The sequence below is a fragment of the Apteryx mantelli genome, chromosome 2 (assembly GCF_036417845.1).
Source record: "Apteryx mantelli isolate bAptMan1 chromosome 2, bAptMan1.hap1, whole genome shotgun sequence".
In the NCBI taxonomy this organism is placed as follows: domain Eukaryota; kingdom Metazoa; phylum Chordata; class Aves; order Apterygiformes; family Apterygidae; genus Apteryx; species Apteryx mantelli.
In genome coordinates, this window is record NC_089979.1 from 43,033,094 (window position 1) to 43,059,101 (window position 26,008).

The window sequence follows — 26,008 nt, forward strand, 5'->3', positions numbered from 1 at the left end:
ATATCTAAGTAGTAGATTCTGCCATTTTCACTTACACTGAATAATACATTTCACCATGTTACATTCATTCATTTTTGCAAGCAAGTAATTAAAACATAAAATAAAAGAATGTAAGCCTAAATAACTGCTGATGATAAAGTGCAATGTGGGTAAATGTTGTTCTTTTTTTATGAACAGCAGTACAGCATAGGAAAGTGCAAAGGTAAATTCACATTTACAACAGTGTAAGGACATCAAACTAAACTTTAAATCTTGCAGTCTCAGTCTTCTGTGTCCTATCGAATAGAGCCGCCTACCCAAGACACTGAATTTGAAAGACTTCATACGCCACAAGCCTGAATGATTTCATCCACCAGGAAACAATGAAACTGACAGAGGAGCATTTCTATAGCCACAGACACAACAGAAATGGAAGTTCTGCACGACCCACGCAGGTTCCAGCATGAAGAGTTAAATGCACTAAACTTATTAACTACAAAATGCAGTACTTGAACAGCCACAGTATGATATCACACCAGAAATATTTGTAGATCATATTCCATTTGAAATATGATGTTATTTATCATGGAGTAATACCAAAAGAACAATGTTTAGAACTTTAACTCCTCTCTATTAAAAAGACAATACCATAGTCAAAACAAGGTTAGAAAACTGATTCTGACAATTTTTGCTCATACAACAAGTTTTTGTCAAACACATGGTTGACTCATGACCAGTGAAAATGTAGTAAGAGAACCTCACAGCAGACAGTATCCTCCTGAGCTCCTTACCTGACACAATCATTGCCTTCTTTTATGCAATGACATAATAAATCTCTACCACTCGTTACCGTCCAGCAGCATCTTAAGCAGCCTCATATTTTTGTCTATCTCTAAATATATACACACACATACACACGTGCACGTGTACACACACACGCACTGACTAGAAGAGGGAAGCATCACCATAATCATATGGGGAACTGAGATGAAAGAGCTTAATTTATTTGCTAAATGGCACATACAGTCTGCCACAGCAGAGGAAAAACTGGATGCAAAATGATCATCTATCATGGACTTTAGAGGTCTTTTACCGATATTTCTTAAGCACTGGAACATCTTACTTTCATAATCCAGTAATGTATTTCCATTCAAACTAATGTCTCCTCTTTACCAGAAAGCAAGAACTAGGCATATTAAGTAAACAAAAGCATGCATGCTATGATAGACAACATACATTTAAGACAGAAAACAACCAAGTGATTAAGCAGCGGAAGTTTAAACTCTCAATTCACAGTAGGTAGATTTGAGGGAGAGAATTATAATCCAAGAGTTGCAATAAGAAATGAACTTACTCCACTGCACCATTTTCACAATGGAAATTCTAATTATCTACAACAATCCAATATCTAGGATTAAATACTTAATTATTTTCTGTGCTAAAAATCAGTGTATATGTACTGATCTGGTTTGCTGTTTTACAATAAATTACACACAGCCACACACACACACACATTGGATAATAAGTACAAACAGCACCTACTTGGAACCAAATGAAAGTGGCTACTCTCTTGTGGATCACCTATGAGTAGTCACTGCAAACCTGAGGGGTGCAGATGCGCAGGTGCCAGTTTGTTCCTTACAAACCTAAGACTGAAAAGTCAGCATTCTAGTTTTTACCATGGTACCTAAAGTTACTACATGTTTATGGTTACGTCTCTCGTGGCTCTTTGCATTGGTTTCAACAACAGTGAGAAAAGCATCTCGGAGATGACTAACTCTCCCTCTTGGAACTTTGAGCTGAAAGGTCAAGAACAGACAGGACAAAGACTGAGGCGTCCTTGTTTTTCTTTTTCCTTTTTCAGGAGGGTGGATGGGTGATAGCTGAACACTCATTTCCTCCTTACAAGAGATGTTTTGGAACAATCCCCTCAGGTAATGGAGGGATGTGCAGAGCTCATTCTACAGCCCAATAGTAATGCTGCCCCTTCAGCTCTTCTGATGTTGTCATTAAAAGCAACACAGCAGTTTACACCTTAATTGTAATCACTAGATTTGCAGGCCTCTCATAAGATGCCACATATCTCTGAGAATCCCTATCAGAGTCACAATATTTCCCCAGCTGTATCAACAATCACAGCAGGTAAGATGCAAGAGAGGCTTAAAAAAAAAAAAAAAAAAAAGTTGGAAGTAAAAAGGAGAGGGGACAAAGAAGCAGTTGGTTGTTTACTCTACTCCTATATCCCAGTAAAGGAGTACCTTCCTATTTTCTTCTGTGTTGCTTTTTAATATGATATAAAAAATACTCTGTGCCTCTCAAAAAGGGAAGAAAACAACCCTCAAGTTACTCTGCTCTTTCATCTCCTGTGAAAATAAGTGGACTGCAGTGGGCACTGTATTTCACTGCAAGGTCATTTTTAAAAGAAATGGCAGCTGCACAATGTGTTTAATACAAATCAAAGCTACTAAGCCTTACATTAGGATATGTGTGGAAAGTGTTAATAGTCAGCATGTGCCATGCAGCTACAACCTAAAAGTAGAACTAAGTAGGAAGGAAGAAAGCAAGCAGTTACCTGAGGCGAATCAAAAGGATACCGACTACTGAACTTAAATAGAAGCTGAAATTTCTCCCCTTCATATAGTGTTCCTGGAGCACCTTCCATGTCTACAATCCACCTAAAGAACAGGGGAATAACACTGTTAGTACTGTAGACTACCAAATTGTAATTTTACTCCTGGAACACAGGACTAATCAAATCAATTGCCAATTATAACAAAATCCACTAAACTCTTCATTAGTATCTTAACTAGCATGAAAGCAAATAAAATGTCAAGCTTGCATTTGAAAGAAACCAGCTTGGTGTTTTACATATAGTCATTGCTATAGCACTGAAAACCATACAAATAATTATCACTTGAACTCAAGTCAGACCTGTTATTTCCCAATAAAGTAACTGCGTTAACAAGAGACAGTAAAGCCAAAACAGAAGGCCTGTTCCAAAGTTTATTCCTACACAAAAACAGCCTAGGAAGGAAACAAAGTAGCATGCATTCTCTTTCCAATTTGTTTTTTTCTGCAAGAAAATCATAGATACAGCTTATTAAAATAAACACCAACATCTGAAGGGTGAAGGGGGAATACTTCTTTCTCCCCCTTATACTATGAAAAAGTCAAAAATGAAAAGCTATACAATCTAGCAGGTCTGCACCAAACTGGAAAAGTTAGCAGCATAAAAAGGAAAAGGTCACAGCAAAAAAGGAAGGTAATGACTTGCAGATGACCAATTCTGTAAATTGTTTTATCCTTTATCTAACTCAACAGGTAATAAGATAGCACCTCAGCATACCACAGGATTCCTTTTCCTCTGCTTTTGCTCCTTCCATCATAATATGGAAGCGACTGATAGGTTTTTTTTTTTTTTAATCCAGTCAAAAAGAGATGCTTTGAATAGTGTTCAAAACATACAGCAGCATGCTGCTACCTAACTTCTCTGTCATTTGTTGATCGTTTAATACCATCATCTGCTAACGATCATCACTCCCACATTTTTCTGTCCTTCATCCTTGACTGAACATTATACATTTGAGGAATATGACTATAACATAAACATTCAGCAAGAGGCAACAAAACTGCCCAGATTAAAAGACCTGCATCAGTCTCACAGGTGAAGCAGCTGAGATTTTTCAGAACAGCAATGCATTCAGGAAAAAAAAAAAAAAAGCATCTCCTTCAGCAGGTAATCCTGATGAACCTGTTCCCAACTTTTCCATCCTGCCTGTCATATACACTGTCCCCACATATTTAAGCTGTAAATTTTTCAAGTCCCTGCACATATCTTTCCCTCTATTACATTAATTTTTTTAAGAAAAATTCCTTCTCTGTTAAACCACTAACTGCCACACTCTTCAGGAGGAATGCATCTTCAACAGCAGCAGGGCAATGCTGTGCTAGTGTTCCAATTTTGTGAAGACTCCTTTGATTTAACCTAGCTGTGCTCAAGAACATTTATCACGTTATGCCTTCTGCTTTTACATTTATACCCATGCTGCACCAACACTCCTCAGCTTTATTTGTCCTTGTGATACAGAACATCCCACCTTCACATTTTTGAAATAATTTCGTTTACAAAGTAGAAGAGAGATCCAGAAGATAGCTCTGTATGGACATTCCTCCTTTTCCAATTAATCACTAGAACCAATCTTTCCTGTGTGTTTTAAGTTTACACAATGATTAGAAGTTTAAGAAAAGGCTATTTAAAAGATGACTACCTTGTGTGTTAATTGATCCAGTTACTCCAAAGGCTCTAATTATTTTATTCAACTCTTTTCAAACCCAAGCTAGCACTTCCACACAAACCTACACTGGAGGTAGTTTTATTTGCAAGCTACTGAGAGGTAGAAAAATAGTACATCACATAAAAACCAATAAAGTAGTACTCTGGTAACTTAAGAGATTTCTTAAGAAAAAATCGAAACCCAAGAATAGATAAGAACAGATTTTCCCCCCTTTTTCCATCTCTTTATTTTCTGTAAACTTTCACTTAATTTTTTCTTGTTTAAATGGGAGTGAAAAGTATTTGCAATATTTGATTGAGTCTTCTTTTTCAGAAAATTCAGAATTTTGCTTCTCTAGTGGACACAAAAAATTCAAAGTAAAACAAAATACAATTTGTAATTTGGCAATTGAGCACCAGTTTATTATTAATTGTACCTAATTCTGGAATGCGCTATTTCAGTTTGGTTCAGTCCTATTTGTCTGCATCAAGTATCCCAAAAAACAGTAACATTTGAAAAGCAACAACAGTATTTAACTCAGTATGTATAAACACTCAGGGCCCAAAGGCCTTACCTAACATGGTCATTGAGTGCAACCACCAAAAATGCAGATGTGAAGTAAATATCAGAAGTCAGCTCTATATTATGTTTTTGAATTCGCATGCAGGAGGTTTTCATTACTTACACTTTTAAGCTTGATGACAAAAATAAAACAATCAATGAATAATACAGAAGTCCAGAACACGCAACCTGAGATTCCTACTCATACAAATGTTTTTCTCTGCTAAGAGTTTTCTAATATTTCTCTAAAATAAAGCTGCTAATAAAAATAGCTACAAAATCATCTAAAATGCTAACATAGCCTAGGAAAACATTCTGAACTTCAGTCAGTTAAAAAGAAGGAAGAAAATTTAAAAAAAAAATAGTTTAAATTAAAATCAGGAACTACACCTGTCCATTTCAACCAACTATATGGAATATTTAACCAAGTCTCTCTTTCAGTTATACTAATCACAGATAAAACCACAGCAGGGATGAAAATGCAAACAAATTTACTTTGATAACTTTGCTCTTTAAGAAGTTTCCTCCACTTGCTTTCGAGAAAGATGACTCTGGAAGTCAACAACTACTGAATATATTCAACACAAGTAATAGAGAGAATCTAAACCAGCTAGTGTATGATTTTCATAAATTTAGAGGGGGTTCACAGGTTAGTGGCTATGAGAGGTGTTGTTCTTCAACTATTTTATTCTAAAATGTGCAGAAGATTTTAACCATTGACATTTTATTAGACAGTAAAATGCCTAATATAGATTTAATGCATGGGCTATTCAGTTTCAGAGAGTGGCCAGTACATTAAAGTAATAGATTCATCAATCAGAACAGTGTTTCAGTCCCTAAATTAAAAAAAAAAAAAAAAAAATCAGAATGTTACTTGGAATAAGTGGTGGAAGTGGCATGTAGGACTTTTCATTACATACTTATATACTTTCATTTCAAACACTTGTACTTCTAAGCTTGATGACAAAAACAAAAGTGTATTTATATACTTACTGTGTGATTGAATTTTGTACACTCTTTTCATTTAGAGTCATTCCTGGAGGTGGATCATTTTGCAATGCCAAGAGTTCTTTTTGTAATCTTTTCTAGAAAGAAATTGCATAGAGTACTTGAAATATTATGTAAAGTAAGTTTAACAATAAACAAATTATTGTGCACTAAAGTATATTTTATCAGTTATTGAAAGGTAAAAACAAGTTTTATTTGAAAATTTAAATAAAATGCACAATTGAAAGATGAGAAAGAGGAAAGACTCCACTCCCAGAAATTAAACTGAAGGGAAAAATTCACAGAACTTAACTTAGTATTTTTTCATTATAGTCTTTATAATATGCAATTCCACTTATATTTGCAATACTACTAAGTGAAGAACTGTTGCATCAAGAAATACACAGGAGTATCTAGGATTTTGTCGTATTATAAAGATGTCAGTCGCAGCTCCACACTTAACGGCGAATATTTCATATTCCTCAGATGGCATCAGATTTAGAACTAATTCTCTAAGAACTTAATAGCACAACTCTTCCTCTTCCCCATAATTTAACAGATATTTAAGCCTGGTGTCTGTGTAAGCCTTTTCTTTGTTCTAAATAATCCCAGAGGACAGAAGACAAAACTAAAAGATCATGTGCAGAACACAACTATAAGACAGTTTATAGTTACTATATCTTAAAATCTATAGAGTTATAATATTTAGAAAACTGCTGTACCAGGACCTCCGGTAATTCTTACCTATTTTGACATATTGATATAAATCAATAACCACAACCACTCCTTGTATGAAACAATTGTCAGTTGCTATAAATTCTATTGAGGGAGGGAAATGAAACCTATATGAAGCATTATCATTGGCCATGCTTTCAGAGTGTATTTTCTGCATGTAAAAGGTTATGAGACATGTTTTGTCATTTCCAAGCCATCTAGGTAACAGAAAGTTCAAGATCTTCTCATTTCTTACTCTCCTTTTTCCTACCAACACTTTTTATTAATTACCATCTACAAGTCCATTTCCTTCATCCTTACTAGTCAAAATGATCTTATATGGGTTTTAACCCATTCAAGGTGCATAAAAATCTGTTCTAGTATCTTATTTTGATTCAGTCTACAACTTTAAAAAACATAGGTTTGTTCTGATGTTCAGCAGAACTTAAAAAAAAAAAAAAAAATCTGTGGGGTAGGGAGGGAAGGGGGAAATTCACTTGTCAACACAGAATTGATCCAGTATCTCATTTCCTTTTTAAAAAGGCCATAATAAATTCAAAAACACAACTACTTAACTACTCAGAAACATCTGCAATTTACCTTTAAAATAAACTTCTGTCTCTATCAAACATCCCTGAAAATCTGCTTTGTGCTGCTACTTTGAAAGCTTTAGTCTGGGAACCCAGACATACACTCTGAAAGTCTAAATAACTTATTTGTAAGCAGTTAAATAACTTCATTTTGAAGAGAAACATTATGCCATGAAACAATTTTAATTAAAGGCTGTTATAATTGGTGTACAGAAAAACAAACTGAAAAATAATGGTAATGTTTCCATAGGAAAGTTATATAATTTGCTCACAGTGAGAAGCAGATTAGATCCCTAGTGTTCAATATTTGCTTTTTTACACATAGCTTAGGAAAATCTCAGACACATAACAGCAACTGTATTTCATACCCTATCATGAATTAAGTTGCAATAGAACAACATTCCAAAATCATTTTATAGGTTCTTAATCTGAGTGGAAAAGATGGTTTGAAGTCATTTCACTTTCTGATTCTTTCCAAGATCATCATATAAAAATCAATGGTAGTCAACCTGTAAATTCAATCTATATGCCTTGTCATGTAGATCGTCATATAGAGAAATATAAAAAAAGTTCAGATGAGAACCTTTTATCATAAGGGCAATGAAAATTCTTCCACTAGGAGAGAAGAAATTTGGAAATGTTAGATAAAAACAATGAAGGAACAAATGTATACAAGACCAGAAAACAATTCAGTAGACCTCTTTACTTATACACATAGACAGACTACACACTTGTCTTTATAAAAATAAGCCTAAAATCCATTTTAAAATTAAATAAAAACATCCACATTAAGGTATCAATACCTGACCAAACAGCAGTAATTTGAAGAGAGGAAGTTTTGGTTGTTCTGTATCCTTCTAAAAAACCCCACATTTTAAATGAGAAGCTATTTTAAGTGATAATAATTTAGACCTATGCTACTTTTCTCCAAAAAACTTGTTTTCAGGCTAATACAGTCTTGGTCATTTTTTCATTTGTCTCATCAGTGCAAAAACTCTCTCTCAAACTGCTTCACAGTGTTTCAGTTCTCACACGTAATATTTATGGCTTCTTCTAGAACATCAGTAAACCAAGAAAAATTTTGTACATGATCACTAGAGTAGCCACTGAAATGCTCTGTTCCTCTCATTTTAAAAATCTGTTGTCACCTTCATGAGCACCTGCCCATTAAATGCAAATAACATACACAGACAACACATCACTTCTAATCAGCTACAATACAAAAACATATTAAGATCCAGGAAAAATGCATCCCAGAGAAATAACAGTGTTTACTTTTGACTCAAAGTGTAAATGGTGTCACAGTAAACAAAATCATATTTTAAAGACAAAAGAAATTATCTTTTTTCCAAGTTAGCTAGTCCAAACGAGTATCAACAAAAGCTCAGGCAGCTCCCATTGAAAATGCCAATAGAAAAATTATCCACTTCATTCCCATATAAAGCTGAAAAGAACATATTCAATAGAAAATGGGTATGCATATCTTAATATTTTCAAGCCAGACGCAATAATATAAGTCTCCAAAATAAGAAAGGCTATAATATAGCCAGTGTAGAGAAAACGAAAACAAGTTTTAGCAAAGAAATTTATCACTTTGAAATATGGGAACACACAAAGAAAATCTGACTATGATTACCTATTATGCAAAGAAAACTCCAGTGCAAATCTGACTAACAGTAGGTTCACAGGCATGGTCCCTCTCCAGAAAAGTGAGGAGGGGATGCAAGAAACCCACATCTTTTCTGGACTTGCTCCACATCCCAGAAGAACATCCCAATCAGAAGCAAATACCAGCAAAAGGTGTTATTGCCTCCAACCTTAATGTTATTATCAGTTTAATCCTATGCCTAACTTGGATAACAGCAGTGTTCTCCATTATACTGTACCCTGATGGATTTCATATATCACTATATTGCTCACCTTGAGGTTAAGGTCACAACCTTACACACAAACACACACAGGATCTCACCCACCACTATAAGAAATCAGAACAGTAGTCCAACAGCTGCTATTAGAACAGGCATGGCATCTTTTCATTTTTACTATCAGAGAAAGATGCAACTCCAGCTATACCTACAATCTTACACAACTTTCTTTGAAATTAAAGGTCACAGATGTAAATTTATGATAAATTCCTAGATTTTTCTAATCCCTACAATGAAAGAAACTCAAAGTGTTAGCTCAAGGGAAAAAATGCTTTTAAGATTTCATAAGTGTTACTCTAGCCACTATGATCTAAAGATAGAAGCAAGGCAAGGTCTTTAGGGAAAAAAATGACTTTAATTGGAGCAACCAACATTTAAGATTTGATACTTATGGGCATACAAGCCCTTATTTGTTTTTTCCAACTGGAATAAGAAAAGATACTATCTATTTTACAACTCTGTACTATTCCATTAACCATGCCATACAAGTTAATTATATCTGGCTAACATGCCTGGGTATCTTTAATGGTACAAACCAAATTTTGAAAATTTCTGGTGAAAAGTCTATCAAGCATTAACTCAGTTATTTCTGCACAGACTAATGAATAGTTGCCTACAGAGCTTTTCCAGAAGATACACAGGAGTACTCTACAGCAATAGGAACAAAATTGTTAGAGGGCAGCATGGCCTGCTAAACAGAGTTCAATCAACTACTGAAAAATTCCTTTAAGAAGAAAGAGTAACTACTGTTGAGAAAGTTTTAAGTATTAGAGTATTTAAGAGTTCTGTCCTTCTGCACTTGAGCAAAATTCTACTGAAACCATTCTGCATTATTGTACAAAGATATCTTGGACCCAGGAATCAGATCTATATGCTCAGAATATTCTGAAGTATCACAAATACTGTAAGATAAGCATTTTCATAAAAAATAATCTAGCAAAAAAATTGATATTCATCTAGCTTTTGCAATTATATTTTAGTCAAAGTGTCTCATCTAAGAGATAAAATTCTTAGAACTAAGATATCAATATATGGGAAAAAAACAAGCAAGGTGAAGATAGAAAACTTAACATTTCAACTGCAAAATTAAGATGCTTGGATAAAGCTTTCAGTCAAAAGGGGACATTAACAAAGGTCCAACTTCATCTAAAGATTTATCAAGTTTAAAGCAACAAAGTTTCTCTAATGAACCCTATTTAATTCCCTAACCAATAAACCCAACCAATTTACTTTTAGAATCACATAGGCTGGAAGGGACCTCCAGAAGTCAGCTGTCTAGTCCAGCCTCCTACTCAAGGCAGCTACAATTACAGCAGGGCCTCATCCAGTCAAGTTTCAAGTATCTCCACAGATGGAGATTCTACAGCCTCTCTGGGCAACCTGTTCCTGTGTTTGACCACCTCCACAGTACAAAATGTTTTCTTCATATCTTACTGGAATTTCTCATGTTTCAAACTGTGTCTGTTGCCTCTTGTCTTTCTACTGTGTACCTGAGAAGAGTCAAGATCTGTTTTCTCTATACTTTCCCATTAGATTGTTATAAACAGTGGCAAGATCTTCCCTTTGCCTTTCCTTCTTAAGGCTGAACAAATGCAGTTTTCTCAGTCTCTCCCTGCACATGATGTAGCCCAGCCCCTCATCTTGGTAGCCCTCTGTTGGACTCACTCCAGTACATCAGTGCCTTTCTTGTACCTGGGATCCCAAAACATAGTACTGCAGATGTCACGTCACAAGCGCCAAATAAAGGGGAAGGATCACTTTCTTTAACTTGACGGCTACATTCTTGCCAATATAGCCCTCTATGCAGCTGAAGATACTCAGAAAATCCTGAAGATAATCTCCAGATATTATGAGGGTCTATTTTTTTTCTCCCCTTCACCACAACTCAAAATAATTTGTTAGCTGCTTTGTGTCTCATTAATACACAACACTGGATTATCAGGAGTTAAAAAAAAAAAAATTGCTTAAGTGTAGACCTCGAAGACCAGATTCATACAGCTCAGTTAGGAAATTTCAGCTCCTAGTAAAACAGAAAACATCCAAAGTTTAAATGCAACAACTTGAAATGAATTCCTCTTTAGTGTTAAAAATGTCTGTATTAGTTGAACAAACAAGTTACAAAGAACATTAATTTTCTCAGAGAAATGCTAAATCTAAAGACTACTGCATCTCACACACAGTCAGAAATGCACGGTGGTAGCGTCACTTGAAGATAATTTATTGTTCAGATATATATTCAAAAAAAGAAAGAGAAACATGACTGAAATACCAGGCCCACTCACATTTTACGTACAAAAGGCACACTGCAACTGTAAGTTTCTAAAGTTAAGCATTTAAAAATGGGACAGCTTCAGGGAGAGAAAAGACTTTCTTGTATTTCATAGGCATGAGCATAAAAAACTGCTTTTCTTGCACAAAATTCTATAGGTATTAGCAGAGACATATATAGCAGGACAAAGTATAATGGAGTTAAGATTGTCTGAAAATTCTTAACATCTCATTTCTAGAATGTTATAAACATAGAAGAGACCTCACAGAAGTCACCTCTCCTTCTTCCTAACATGAGGCTAGATTAAGTATTCTTAAAATATCCTTTCACTTAAAAGTCTTTAATGTTTTCCACATCACACCATCTCTGGTTGTTGCCCATTCTGCTGCTTTTATAATTAGAAGGATTTTCTTCACAGTAGATCTAGATGAATGATTTATGTCAAATTCTCTTACACTCTTCATTGACACATAGAAAAATTCTTTTACTTATTTCAACTTATTACTCCTCTCCTTCCCTAACCTTCACTAAATAAATCTAATTCCTTCAACTTTCCCCCACACAAGTCTTGTTTACTAAGCATTTCATTTTTGCTACTCTCCAGCTGACTCCTTAACACATTTAGATTTAGAAACATGATACTCAAAAGCACTGAAGCCTCACAGTGGCACAGTTGAGGAGAATGTCTTATCACAACACTTATGTGAATATACCTCAGAGATTTGCTTCTTCTTTGTAATAGCACAATCCTGTTGACTCTCATTCAGACTGAATTGGTAACCTAGAGCCCCTTCTGCATGAGTATTGGTTAGTCAAGCACTCATTTATATTTGTATGTTCTCTTCTCACCCCATGCTCCAGTTAATTACTCTGTACCCGTCTTTACTGAATTGCGTTTTGTTGATTTAAATGCTTCTTCAGTTGAAGCTTTTCCATTTACTGTCACCTGTGCATTTTGTAAAAACACTTGTATTCAAATCATCCAAGCTGCTTTTAGAAAGCATGAAAACCAAAACAGACTGTCCTCAAAATACCCTTTGTTACATTTTCTCAGTTTAACAAAACGAAATGCCACTTCTCAATCAGACACCTAACTTGAAACAAAGTACTTATACTATGACCAAATTACATATGTGATTCCTTGAGAAGCACTCTCTGCAGTTAATAGGACAAAAAATTTAGAATCCACTGATTTAAACAACATTTTCTGTGTTCACTTACTAAAATGTCACACTAATGCAAGTCAAAAAATATTTGTACCATCAGAAGAAAGCACATCTACCGCTCCCTTCTGATGCAATTGTTACCACACAATCAAAGGAGGAAATCATGTTAGTTCAGTGTAATCCATTTTGGATGCTTTTTACCTAGGTACCTGCAAGTTAATTGTTTATATCTTCTAGAATCAGAGACCATTCAGTCCAACAGTGGTTTCCAGAAGCCAGCTTTTTACATGACAGATACCATGCTTATTCTTCTACTATCATCTGTAAACACGCTCAAAGTAATTGCCAAAAACTCAGATTACTTCAGTTGCTTAAATATTTACCCCCCCCAAAACAACACAAATAGAATTCTGCTGACTTTCACATATCCAATACCCAAAAACTACTGAATCTGTCCTTTTTGTTAGGCGTGATTTACTGTCCCACTGTTCTTAAGTATCTGTATCATCTATTCTTTGCTTTATTTTTCCATCAATGGGCTCATTGTTTTCTTTGTCTTTCTTCTAAGAGATTTATAATACCCTTTCTTAATGTTTTTCAAACCTGCTAATTTTACCACAATACACCATGTTTGGTTTCACTCTTGCCTGCTTGCCTCTTTCTTTTAAATTGAGCTTTAGCAGTAACTACTTATTTCCACTTTTTTTGTACAATACCTTTTTGATCTTCAAGTCACTAAACTGCTACTCATGTAGGCATATTGACTTCTACTGTACTTCCTGTATTTTTTTCATATTGAAACAGCTTGCCACTGCAAATTTATACTTTCTTCTAGAAACCTGTAACTCTGCAGCACTCACACATGAATTATCAAGATACCTTCTGTATTTCTAAATCTCCAATTCTGTTGAAACATGCATCTCTGAAGTCACTATCATTATTACTCTTGGGTTTTTTTCTTACCATGAATCAAGAGCACTACTCTTCCTATCACGTACTCTGGTTGTTTCCAGCCTTGCAACCAGCTCCTTTAAGTCAAAATAAAATCTAGTGCAGCTACACCCAAATTACCTCCATCGCTCACTAAAGCAGGTATCTTCTACACATTGACAAGCTCTTGGGATCTGTGCTTGCTGTGTTGTTCTCTTCAGACCACAAGACCATCTTTCTGATGTTTCTCCTAATCCATCATAAGATTCTGTACAGAAATTCCTTTCCTGCTTGTCAGTCTACAGTCCAACATTTTATTCTAGATCACTGAGAAAAAAAAAAAAAACAGACTACAATCATGAAGTTATTTACATAAAGGGGGAATGAAATAAGGTTACATAGGCAATCCTTTTTTTTTTTTTTTTTTTTAAAGTTTTGAGAGAAAGGATTTTATGTTTAAACATTCTTTTAATCCAAAGTCCCAGGAAACCAAAACTAAAAAGTACAATCTGGTACAACATTCACTACCAAGACGAAGAGTGAACAGAAGAGTAGGGAGACCAGAAACCAAGATGGGTTAACAACACAGTCCTCCAAATAAAGGAATAACAACTGCAAAAGATAGAGTAGCGACACAACTAGTAGTTTACACAAGTATTTTCATAAGCGTAGAAGTCTTTGAAACCAAGATTGCTTATACTCCTACCTCTATAGGAGAGTGATTCAGTGATGAAATCAAAGAACACAGCTTAAAACTGATCCAAACATCTATTCCAAAAGAAAGTTTATTCAAGTAGTTGACATGTCTGACATAGTAATGTTTTGTATTCTACTGCTAATTCTGTCGAGTAGGATTTTGTGCAATCCCCTCAGTTACCCTTCACATAAGACTTCTCAAAGTATGGGCAGCAAAGAACACAAAACTAACAAGGCGTCAGCAAAGTAAAATTTCTGCTGGTTCCCCAGACAGCTCACAACAAACTAAATCATTGTAAATCAAAAAGATGGCAGCCACTGCCTGTCACAATTCCCAAGTTAAATACAACTCCAAAGCCAACAGCTTCTATCACCTTTGCCAGGCAGAAATCCACACTCTTCTTTCTCCAAACTGGCACACATCTTTCTTTGCCAGCTCTGGAACAGGTGTGGTAAGATCTCAAATGCCATAGTTAAATTCATGAGAGGTTTAAATCTTCCCTCATGTCAATTCCTGGTGCATTTCCTTAAAGCTCCAAAGAACACGGGTAGTCCACCTAGTTCTGAAAGCTTTGCTTTATTGCTTTTAATTTACCCTTCTAGAGCAAAAATCTCTGTCAGAGTAGTGAGAAAGTTATGCTGGGGCAACACTTTCCGCAAACTGTGGTAGCTCAACTCCTCACAAAATTATCTGTAAACCATCAGGACAGATTCTGCCTCTCAGGGGGCAGTGGCAAGATTATTCAGTGGCCAGCTATCTTTTAGAATATAAAGTACTATTTATTCAGAGAAGCAGCATTACAGGGAGCCTCATCAGAAAGTAGTCAGGATGTATGCCCAGCTAACGTGCCTGACAATGTGCCAGTTTTGGTATAAGCACTAGCAAGACTACAGTACAATCAAATCTGCACAGAGGGATCTCCCTCTTGGTCACAAACCCATATTGATTTTTGACTTCCCTATGCCAAGGGAATTACATCATTTGATTTATGCCTTTTGTCACCCAGGCTTCTTGAATCCAAAAGTCAAAGTATTTTCTCTCCAAGAAACTTCAAACTTCAAAACATTTCACTGTTGCAGCACTAGAGACTTCCTCATTAGCCAATATATTCAGTTAAGAATACAATCACTAGTGAATGCACAGTGCAAGACTGGTCAAACTAGAGCTCACAAGTCCAAAATAATGTCCACTGAGCTCTCAGCCCCCCATTTCTTACTAATGCCACTCTAGAGCAGAAGGCATAGTCATGTCAGATATAGAGATATATATAGTCATCTCAGACAGTTGGGTGGGGCAGAAGTATGTAAAAAGAGATACAGTGTGAAAAAGGGTATGTATAAATAAGTAAAGGGTATACATAAATACAGGATATTTAGTACAGGAGGAGGTTTGGCTGTTGGTAACATGAGTATTTCAGAATGCATCTCCTAGAATCAGAAAGTTTGGTTACTACACCATTGCACTAGATATATCTCACAAACATTTATTAACAGATGCAAAATCATGCCCCTGCCCCCCATCAGCTAACTCACATGGGAATAACCTATATTCCTACAGCACATATGACAATACCACTATTACATTCCCCAAACCAGCAATCTTTTTTTCTGGTTCTCCCATAAACAAGGATCATAACCAAAGACAGACAGGACTTTCCAAGCACAAGCTCCCACAAAGCTACACTGCATTCGAAGGTATTTTGCTTTCCCCACCATGAAAACCTATGTAATTTTTGTAGGTATATGAAAAGTACCTTTCTTAATACCTTTAGAAAGGAATATCACAATATCAGATGTCTCTTCCAGTCCTAAGCCCATTGCCAGAACTCTTACAACAGCTCTGCCCCTCCCTTGGAAAACTGGAGCCTAGACAGAGTTAAAGTTCAATAAAACTATATGCAAACAAAAACATGCTTACAATGAAAATGCGAGGCACCCTTAGTTATAGGGGTCAATAACAAGTATGAATATGTACATACAGTTGAAAGCAATTAAGGTAGTCAATGAATATGGTTTTAGTTTATGAATTTTACTTTATAACTGGTGTGGGCAAAGCATGTGCACTGCTTTGCTGATGAGCATGAAGTGTTAACCTGCCATACCACGACCAAGTTTTACTGTGTGCCCATACTCCATGTTTATTATTTCCTCAGAGCTGAGTATATAAACCCTATAAAGGCAAATGATACAAAGAAAAATAAAACTGAAGAAAGCTCAACACATACGTTCAAGTGCCTGATCTTGCAGTTCTTCAGTATTCCATTTCTGGTGTTTCAAGTGTTGCATGAGGTGTGCAAGGTTCTAAATGGGTAAGCTGAAAACTAAATAATGAGCTACCTTAAATAAATACTTTACCTGTGAACAACCCTTAAGAAGGCTTGGAAGTTTAAGAAGAGACAGAAAAGCTGAGCTGACTGACCCAAAAGGAGATTCAGTACAAGACAGGATGTATTAGGGACAGCGAGCAAAGAGTTTGGTATGAAACAGTTGGGGGAAAAAAAAACATTCCTCTCTGCCAGTAGAGCAGAAAACAAATGGAAAACGGGTAAACAGCTTCCTTTCATTTCTGCTGAAGCAAATGCTCCATATCCACACCTTCTTTTACCACCAAGACAAGCTGTGATGGGTGATTAAAAGCTGGAACATGGTGGCCATTCCACCTGGAGTAGCAAACAGAGACTCAACTAGCCATGCTCAATTACAGAATATCATGATGAAATGAGGAACATAAAGATGGAACAGCAGCTTTGAAATATTACAAACCAGGAAACATGGGTGTCCAAAACATCTGCGCTTGAACTTTCTTAAAAACTTTCCATTTCCACACACCACAATTCCCTTTTGTTGCAATGCTGTAAGAAAGGAGTAGCCAGTCCTTCTAAAACCTTGCAAATTGTAGACTCAATCTTAATCTTGCCTGGATATCTAAGAGGAAGAAAAAGCCAGCTCATGAAAAGGAGTTAAAAACTAATCCCATAAGAGCCCCACTCTTCTATCTTACATGGGAAAAGCAGCTGCATCCTAGGAATAACCAATAAAGTTTCCTCAGTAACTACTAATGATTCTCTCCCACAGCTGAAGATTTAATTTACCCAGTAAACTCCATCTTAGCACAGAACTGTTGTCAGTCCTATGAAGTAATCCTGGAAAAAAAAATTACACTTTACTTATGAATTACAAGTCACCTCCTCCTCCATTCAAGTTATAATATTCTTCTGTTCCCAAAATAAACATCCTTTCTGATTTGGAGAATTTTTTGCACGCAGAAGACAGAATTCTTAAAGTGCTCCCTCAAGAGATGGAGGTAAACAGGGTGAACCAGAACAGGAGTCGTTACCAGTCTGCAACAACAGTGTTGTTACAACACCACCATGTTGTTTCATAAGCAAAACTGTTACTGGCCTGCTACATACAACTACCAGTCCGAGAGAACATGGCTAGCAAGAACTCTTTAGTTTCTGTATTTTGGTTCTTCCATTCATGCTTTTCTCATTGAAAAGTATCTCAAGTCAAGAATATGAAATTCTAAACACTGTGCAAACAGCCCTGCTTTTCAAACAAGAGTCCTCTACAGAAAAGACATTCTTAACAGTGTAAGTATTTCTGGAATCAATTTCATGTTACTCTCTAATTAGAAACCTAATTTCAAATGCCAAACAGCTTTCAAACAGAATAAAGAGAAACAAGGCACAGATGAAAGATAGTGACATTTAAGAGAATTTTACCTACTACAGGCCATTTTACTACATAATCTACAGAAAAGATGAAAAAGCTGTTCCTACAAGGTCAAAAATCCTTTGTTTCCTAATGAATAATCAGGACATTCAAGAAAGCCCCTGTAGAGCATATCCTGCTATTCAGGTAAAACCATTTGGCCCAAATTCCCAATCTCACAAGCTATCCAGATACTTGACTATCATGATCCTGGGAGAATTTTTCGTAATGAAGTTAATAGTTCTTATAGTAAGTTTTAATCAAGGCCCAGAGGAAGAAATGAGGAGGGACGAGGGATAAATTGAGTGTATGTGCCCAATTAAAGCTTCAGCAGAACATGTAACAAAACTGTTTCACAAAATACTATGGCCAGGAAAATTAACACCAGGATTTGAATTTAAAGAATCATTTTTCAATTTTATCTATTTTTGGCTGAATATCAGGTTTTCAATCTGTACTCAGACTGCAGAGGCAGATTAGTCTCTTCCTTCTCATTTCTAATAAAACATGTTAACATCTGGCAACCTAGTTCTACAATGTTATTTTCCCCGACCAATCCATAGTTCAAGTCCTGAATGTCAGGCTCTTCATATGGTTCTCTCTTTAGAAGGGGACATAAAGGCAGTGCATGACTCTCTTAATGAGCTACTTAGAAGAAGCTTCCACCAATCTTTTGTTCTTTTGAGATATTTTGAAGTTTCATTAGATTCTGTTGGGGGGAGGTGGAGGGGGGAAAGAGAGGAAGGGGAAATAAACATTGTTTGTTGCTTTCCCTGTTCACTAAATAGAATACTATCTTCATGTTCTCCAAGATAGTCTAAAAGAAAGAAATACTGCAAGCTGTGAATTTCTCAGTATTTGACTGGAAGGTCAAAGCAACGGAGATGACAACATTCAGGATAATGGATAATTTCATATCATCGTCTTCCAAAGGCAATGATACGACTGACTTAAAACTCACTAAGAGACAAGATCAACCCAAAATCAAAACTACAGTATAATTAAACAGCAATCATTGACAACGGCACACACACACAAAAAAAATTGTACTCTCTAGACCACCATCTGTAAAGGTTTTTTTCCAGATAATCCCATTTCTGACATCAAACCTGTGAATTTAAAGCAAATCCTATCCTTATGAAGAACATTCTAGAAGCTGATACCAAGATAAAATGTTGTATTCTGACAATAAGCCTTTTGGAAGGGAGAGATAAAAGCTGGAAGCAGCAAACTATAAAAGGATTTAAATAGTTATCAAGCCTCTATCCCTGAATATGACAGGGAGAGAATTTCTTTCTTCAGAAACTCAATCCACATAGTTTCCTTGTCCTGTCTCCTTATTGGTCATCAACTTCTAACCAAGAAGAAATAAATAAATCTATGTAAACAAGCAGCATAAAATTCCTTGAAGGATTTTATTCCAGCAGACTTTTAGAAACAATGTTTACTATACTTCATTATTAATAACAATATTTATTAACATATATAAAGGAATTTTTCCTGAGGCTGATCAAGCAGTATTTTTAAATAAGCTGAATAAAAAGACGACAAAGAATTTGGATTTTGTAATTATCCAAAGAGAAACAGAATTTTAAACTGCATATGAAAGGATGAGTAGTTAGTATTCTCCATGAGATCCTTTATTACCAAAATTAAGGTGTCTCAGCAATTCCTGCTCTACCACTGATAATTTATGTCCTTTCTTATCTGACATATTAATACTGCTCCCAGGGAGGCAGATCAGCCCTGGTGGGGTTTGGGTTTTTTTTTCCCCCTTCTTCTTTCCCCCAGATTAATACCTGCTTTTCATTCCAGTGATAGAGGTCACTTCAGAGAAAAAAATCTGCAAGGACTGGCACAGATTCTAGAGTATCTTTTGAGAACCTTTAACTGTCAAAAGCAGAGAGGCAGAAGATGGGCGACCTGACCTTCATCACAAAAGGTTGCTTATTGGCTCTTTTTATTTTATTTTTTACTTTTTTAACTAACATAGTTGTAACAGGTTTAACGAACGTGTAATATTGTCTCCTCCTCCCCTCAAGAAACAAACAAACAAAAAACAACCAACCCACATCTGGACAGCTCTATCAGTCCTTTGCTACTGCAAAACCATGTCAGATGCACAAAATTTTTGTCTCAAAGTACAGATTAAAAGAGCTTTGCTCCCCCCCACCCACCCCCAAGAATGGGAGCCTGCAAACTACTTTAAAAAGCTTTCTTTTTGTCTTTTTGTTGTAGACCAAGGCTACCTAAGAGACATTGTTATATCGAACACATTTGCATTTGCTGAACGCACCAAAGGAGGAGTTCAATTTAAGTTGTGCCTTATTTCTTTCATATCATTAGGGGCAATTTAATCACATCTCCTGTAGGTATAGGCTATATTGGTGAATACTCCATATTATACAGTGAAGATCCTTAGGTCTTCAAGTCTTAGCTTGATAGAAATTGAGCAAACAGTTACGGAAAGTGCTTGATCTACCAAGTTTTACACATTATTCAAGCTAAACTGCTTTAGTTTATTAATTATAAACCTGTAGAGCTTTCCAAAGTTACAGCTTAATAAGACAACATTCCCTGGCTTTGGCAAATCTATTGTTTTCTCTTTTCCTCTTCTCAGAGCTTAAATAGCTCAGCCCAAAAGCAAGAACAAGATATTATCAAAGGTTGAGCAGAAAAAATTTACGATCAACTGGAATGACAGTGCTCTATACAATAACTATCCACTTGCCTTTATTTTCCTCATTTAAATCATATACACATCAATGTTCAAAATGAGAGGTTTTCAGTTTTCTAGCTATGTAGCTGGTGCAGTTATAAGGAAGATTTGCTGATATTCAGGGACATTTACGTAAACTGAAGTCTACTTCTTTTTCTTTCTAAAATGAACTTTTCCGTTCTAGCTCAAAAATTATGCACTTGCTACACAGCACAGTATTTTCTAAAATCCTACTTTATGTGATCAGATGCAAAAACAAGTGAGACTCCTTAGGGCCAAAACCACAACTTTTATTTATCTCTGACTTACAGGCTACAAATTTTAAACTGCATTTGATTTTCAATTCACTTTAGTCTTGCTTTTTTAATCAACTTTTTAAAACTATGTTGGTAAAACAAGAATAAGTTTTGCATTTATCTTATTTTACTGAAGCATGGCTATAGGCCAAAACTAATATACCACATATCAGTACTGACAGACAACTGAAGGTTACATAAAGGACTAAACCACTTAGTGGACAGGAGAAATACTTTTGCTTTCCACTCGCTCTGGTCTCACTCATGGTATTTGCATTTTTGAGTTTAAGGAATGCTTGAAGTTTTCATCGTCAACCACAATGGCACCACTAAATATCTCAAGTAGTTTATAACTACCAATAATTTCATTCTGTTTATATCCCAGAATTGGTTGTAAAAAAATAAGTACTACTTTTTTTATTTACTGTTTCTAATATTTTATTTGAAATAACGTAAATAACTTCCTGTCTTATGACCCCCTAATAGCAGGCTATACATGTGCAACCTCACTGAAATATTTTTATTCACTGAAGGTTTTTTCTCTTTTAAGTTACATTAAAAATAATTTAGAACTTTTCTGGATAAAACGGTCAACTCAATAAAGAAGAAATGATTTCCAAATTACTATATAAAAATGTTTCAAATACTGAAGAAATATTAAGCAATAAACAGTTGTTCTCAGAGCAGCTGGAAACACAGAACTTCCTCTGAGAATGGAAGAGCAGGTAAAGAATAAAAACAAGGAAGCTCAGCTAAAAATACAGAAAAAAATACATCATTTCTATACGAAGTGTCACATTCTGAATTAACACTTTCCCTAAACCCACAAATATCAACTGTTCACGCCTTCAGCTTGAAACATGCACTTTATCCATAATGCTGACTTTTTAATTATTACCATCCTACCTTTCCCCTCCTTATATTTTTAATACCAAGTTCCTTGAAAACCTGAATTCTGAACGGACATATTTGAACACAAACACGTCTATGGAAACAGTTTTAAGGGTGCACTTTATCACCAGAATAACTTCTGTTCTTTTCATTTAAATTAGGCACATGTGGTTTGTACAAAAAGATATTCAAATCTGATTAAATACAGAGCTAATGTAATTAATGGCACAAAAAGCTTTAATAAAGAGTGCAGAATGTTAGTTTTCACTATGCATTTGATTAGGACTTTATTTTTGCCCTTGAAAACTGCCTGTTACATAGGCCACCATCAAAACACATGCACACATCAAAATAAAACATACTACTTTAAAAGTTTGTTCCAACAATAAGATTTGATTTTTTCCTGCAAAATATTTGTCTAAAAAGGCACTTAATAAAATAAACACTCATGTGCTAGATGGCAATGCAGAATTCATGTTACAGTTCAAGACTGCCCAGAACCTTATCACGAAACACCAGCCACTAGCAATACAAAAGCTTCCCACAAGTTTCATCCCAACCCTTTTAGGCAGTGGGGTAGGGGGTGGGGAAAATTTATACAAGCCACTGAAACCTCAAGAAAAACTGCTTTACATTATGCTCTGGGTACATTGTAATGTTATCTAGAGCTTTAAGGTTTAAGACCAGAAGTACTATACCAAATTTTCTTAAGCAAATACATTCTATTCACACATTCTATACAACGCTCACAGTTTTCCAAAATACTACTGTTTTTCATGAAGAAGTTGCACAAGCTTGGCCTTTTCTTAATAATCTTTAAAAATATGCTTTTCTATCAAGTTTTTTGTTAAAACAAAAAAAAAAATAGCAACTGACTAAAATCAGGTAAACCAAATTTGTATCAATCCAGTGATGAACTAGCCAACACTTTAGACAATGCAGTGGTTAGAAAACAAAACACAAGATCTCACCAACACTAGCTTTTTTTTTTTCTCCCAGAAAAATAGAAGTCAGAGAAAACTACCATTAAAGAACATTAATGCAAATGAAGATCACAATAAATTTAAATTCTGCATGTTCTCCTCAAACATCCAAGCTTTACAAGCTTAGAATTAAAACCTGAAGATTAAAATTATGATATTTATTATCCTCAGGTCTTGGACCAGACTGTTGTCAAAGGTCATGTACAAGTGATTTTAACTTTTAAACTAAACTTTGGAGTCATTGATTTTTTTAAACAAATGTTGAGCCCCCAGTAAAATAATACAGTGGGCGATGCTAGAGTGATATGTCAACCAATTTAATTGTAATAATACTCTCAATTTCTCAACTCTTTCCTTGGTGTCAGGTTCATTAACTCTCCAGATACAGGTTGAATTTTTAAGTGATTTTTTTTTAAATAAAAATATCACTTAAAAGTATCAGACTAGTTATTTAAACAGTTTAAGGAAACCTCTACAAAGCCATGCTTCCCATTTTATTGCTCATCTTTAGGATAATGGGAACAAGAATTCTGTCAGAAGGTTATACAATTGTAAAGATACGAACAACAACAAAAAAGCTACTCCATAATTCTCTTGAATCTCTCATCAAAACACCACAAAACATCATTAAAAAAAAAAAAACAAACAGAAATCTTGCAGCCAGTATTTCTAAAATGAAAGCAATTACAATACTAGACTTACCACTGCCATATTTTCAGGAAAAGAGTACTACCTCAACACATTACTGTCATTTTCCTTTCAGAGGGCATTTATCATTCATGTATTTTAAACAACCTTACTTAATTTGTAATCACCATTTCCCTTTTACAAAGGGAAATGCAGGAACGATGGTGAGGCAAGCTGTACAAGGTCATTTAATAGGCCAGAGATAGCAGCACAGCACAGGTTTACAGAGTCTCAGGGAGTGTCTCCTTAAAGTTTCACAACTGTCATTTCCCTAGGATTTTTACACAGTTCTAAACAAGATTCTGCTGAATAAACTATTGCTTCTATTTTGCAGCTTTGCTTGTAAAAGTTTGAACACTTAAAAAAAAAAAAAAAAAAGCATTACAAAATACATTTGCCAAATAGAGCTGATAAAGACAGATTAGTCTATCTTATCTAAACTGCTACTAAATCAAGAATGTTCTGTACAGTGTGTTCATGTTCTTGATCCCATTTCATTTTAGTAACTCAAAAAGACATACAATGCTTTTTTATTCTTCCAGACTTCATCAGCAACATTTTTACCCAATAAGGTTCAATGTTCTGACATTTTACTTCTCATTATCAATACTAAATCCAGCATGGATCCCAGGCTAATCGAGGGACAAATCTGTCTAATTTGATTCAGTTTGTACACTCTTTCTGCGCTGTCCCATTAGTCGTAACAAAAACAATGTAAACTATACTGGACCAAAATGAAAACAAAAACAAGAGAAAATAAAAATAGCAGCAGCTTGAGAAGGAAAACAGAAGTATTAGATCATCCAGATCCAAATACAACATCGAAAATTATGAAATTTGGCAAAAAAAACCCCAGCTCAAATACAGGTGAAATGAGAACAAACAGGGGCCATAGTCACAAAACCAAGTGATCTTTTGTCCTGCCCGCGTCCTAGGCGTGTCACAGAATAAAACACCACCCATTCACAGCAGCACACAGTGAAAGCGATCCATTCTTTCAGAGCAATTTCTACAGCTACTATTTAAAAACTCTTTCGGAGAAGGTATAAATAAATAATTCAGGTGGAAATACCTGTCAAGCAGCAGGATGTTTCATGCTACCGTACCTACAGCAAACCCATCCAACCAAGCCAAACCGGACATTATCTGTCCACAGGACTGAAAACATACTACGATCTCATTTTACAGAAAGAGAGGGGGGGACCTCACAGGCAACACTCACGCACCGCTTGAGATAAAACGTGTCTGTCGCAACCACCCTGTGCTCGAGGAGAATTAACAGGGCCGTAACCTCAGAAACTCTGGGAAGATGGAGTTGCTGGCCACATCCTTCAACACGGTCTTCACGACGGCACCGGGGAGGCCGCCCCGCCGCGCCACAGAGGGGGAGCCCGCCACCTCCCCAGGAGCCAACAACGCCCTGACGCCCTCAAACCCCGCCCGGGCCACGGCTCCCTTCGCCCTTCCCTCGCCTCCAAGCCCCCCCCCCCCCCGAGGGCTGCATCGCTACCGGACCCCTCCTGGGGGCAAGTCGCTCTCGTCGCCCGCAGGCGCCCCATCTTTTCCCCAAAGGATCTCTGCCCTTCCCGCCTCCTCCCCCACCGAGCGGGCCTGCCCCGCCCGCCCTCCCTCCCTCACTCGCTGCTCCCTCCTCCCTTCCCCTCGCCACAGCCGGGCCCAGCCTCGCCCTTCACGGCCTCCCCCTGCGGCTCCCAGCTCCATCCCGCCGCCGGCAGCCAACTCTGCCCTACTTCCCCGCGGCCCCAGCCCCGCCGAGCGGCCGGCGGCGCGCCCAGCCCCGAGCCTCGCCGCAACCGACCCTCCAACCGCTGCCCCAGCGGGGGCTCCCCCCGCCCCGACGGCCTCGCTCCCCCCAACCTCCCCCCTCCCGGAGAGCGGCTCCTCCCGGCCTCGCGACGCCACTGCCCGGGCCCGCGCCCTGCCGCGGCGCGCCGGCGCTCTCCTCCCGCTCCTGCCCGGCTCCGCCGCAAGCTCCTCACCTGCATAGACGCCATGATGAATCCACCCCCCGCCCCTCTGCGCCGCCGGCCGGACCCACAGAGACGCAGCGCCGCGCGCCCGTCTCCTCCCCGCCCCCGCCGGTCACGTGGGGAGCGCTGCCTGCCGCCCGGCCGCGCATGCGCATGCGCCGCGGGCAGGGCGAGGCGGCTCGCGGCCCTCGTCCTTGGGCTCGCCGCCACGGCCGCCCTCGCCGGCTGCCGAGCGGAGCGGGGTTTCCCCGCGGGGGTGTGTGGGGGGGGGGACAGGCTGCGTCCGCCGGGGCCGGGCGTGCAGTGCTGCAGCGCCGCCCTAGAGCCTCCGCCCGGGCCGTCTCGGCCAGCCCCGAGCACGCTGTGGGAAAGAGCCGTGGAAATGCGGCCTCGTCGCCCCCTGCCGCGTCACGCGGGGGGGTGGCCGTTGGGGCCGCGCGGGGGGGAAGGGCGGGGCGGCCGTTGGCCGCGCGGGCGGGAGAGAGCGGCCGTTGGGGTCCACGCGGGGGGAGGGGCGGCCCGCCCGCACCCTCGCCGCCCTGACACCCGGGCACGGCGCAGCACCGCGGGGAAGCGGTGTCTGTGCGCCCTTGCTCCTGCAGCGAGGACTGAGTGGTTGCTATATTTTTAAAGGTT

General features: G+C 37.6%; 1 protein-coding gene across 3 annotated transcripts in view; it reads right to left on the reverse strand.

Moving 5' to 3' along the window:
• UBE2W (ubiquitin conjugating enzyme E2 W) overlaps nucleotides 1–25,451 on the reverse strand; it is a 34,441-nt gene extending 8,990 nt beyond the window's left edge. For 2 of the 3 annotated variants that reach the window (XM_067290561.1, XM_067290560.1), the window contains exons 1-3: nucleotides 25,382–25,451; nucleotides 5,808–5,899; nucleotides 2,552–2,654 (exon numbers count right to left, since the gene is read on the reverse strand). In XM_067290561.1, coding sequence (XP_067146662.1) covers nucleotides 2,552–2,654; nucleotides 5,808–5,899; nucleotides 25,382–25,396 — 210 coding nt within the window. In that variant the 5' untranslated portion in view covers nucleotides 25,397–25,451. Of the gene's footprint in view, nucleotides 1–2,551; nucleotides 2,655–5,807; nucleotides 5,900–13,536; nucleotides 13,723–25,381 lie in introns of those variants that run through there. The other variant, XM_013942839.2, reaches the window with a different exon arrangement.
• Between the last annotated feature and the right edge of the window lie 557 nt (nucleotides 25,452–26,008).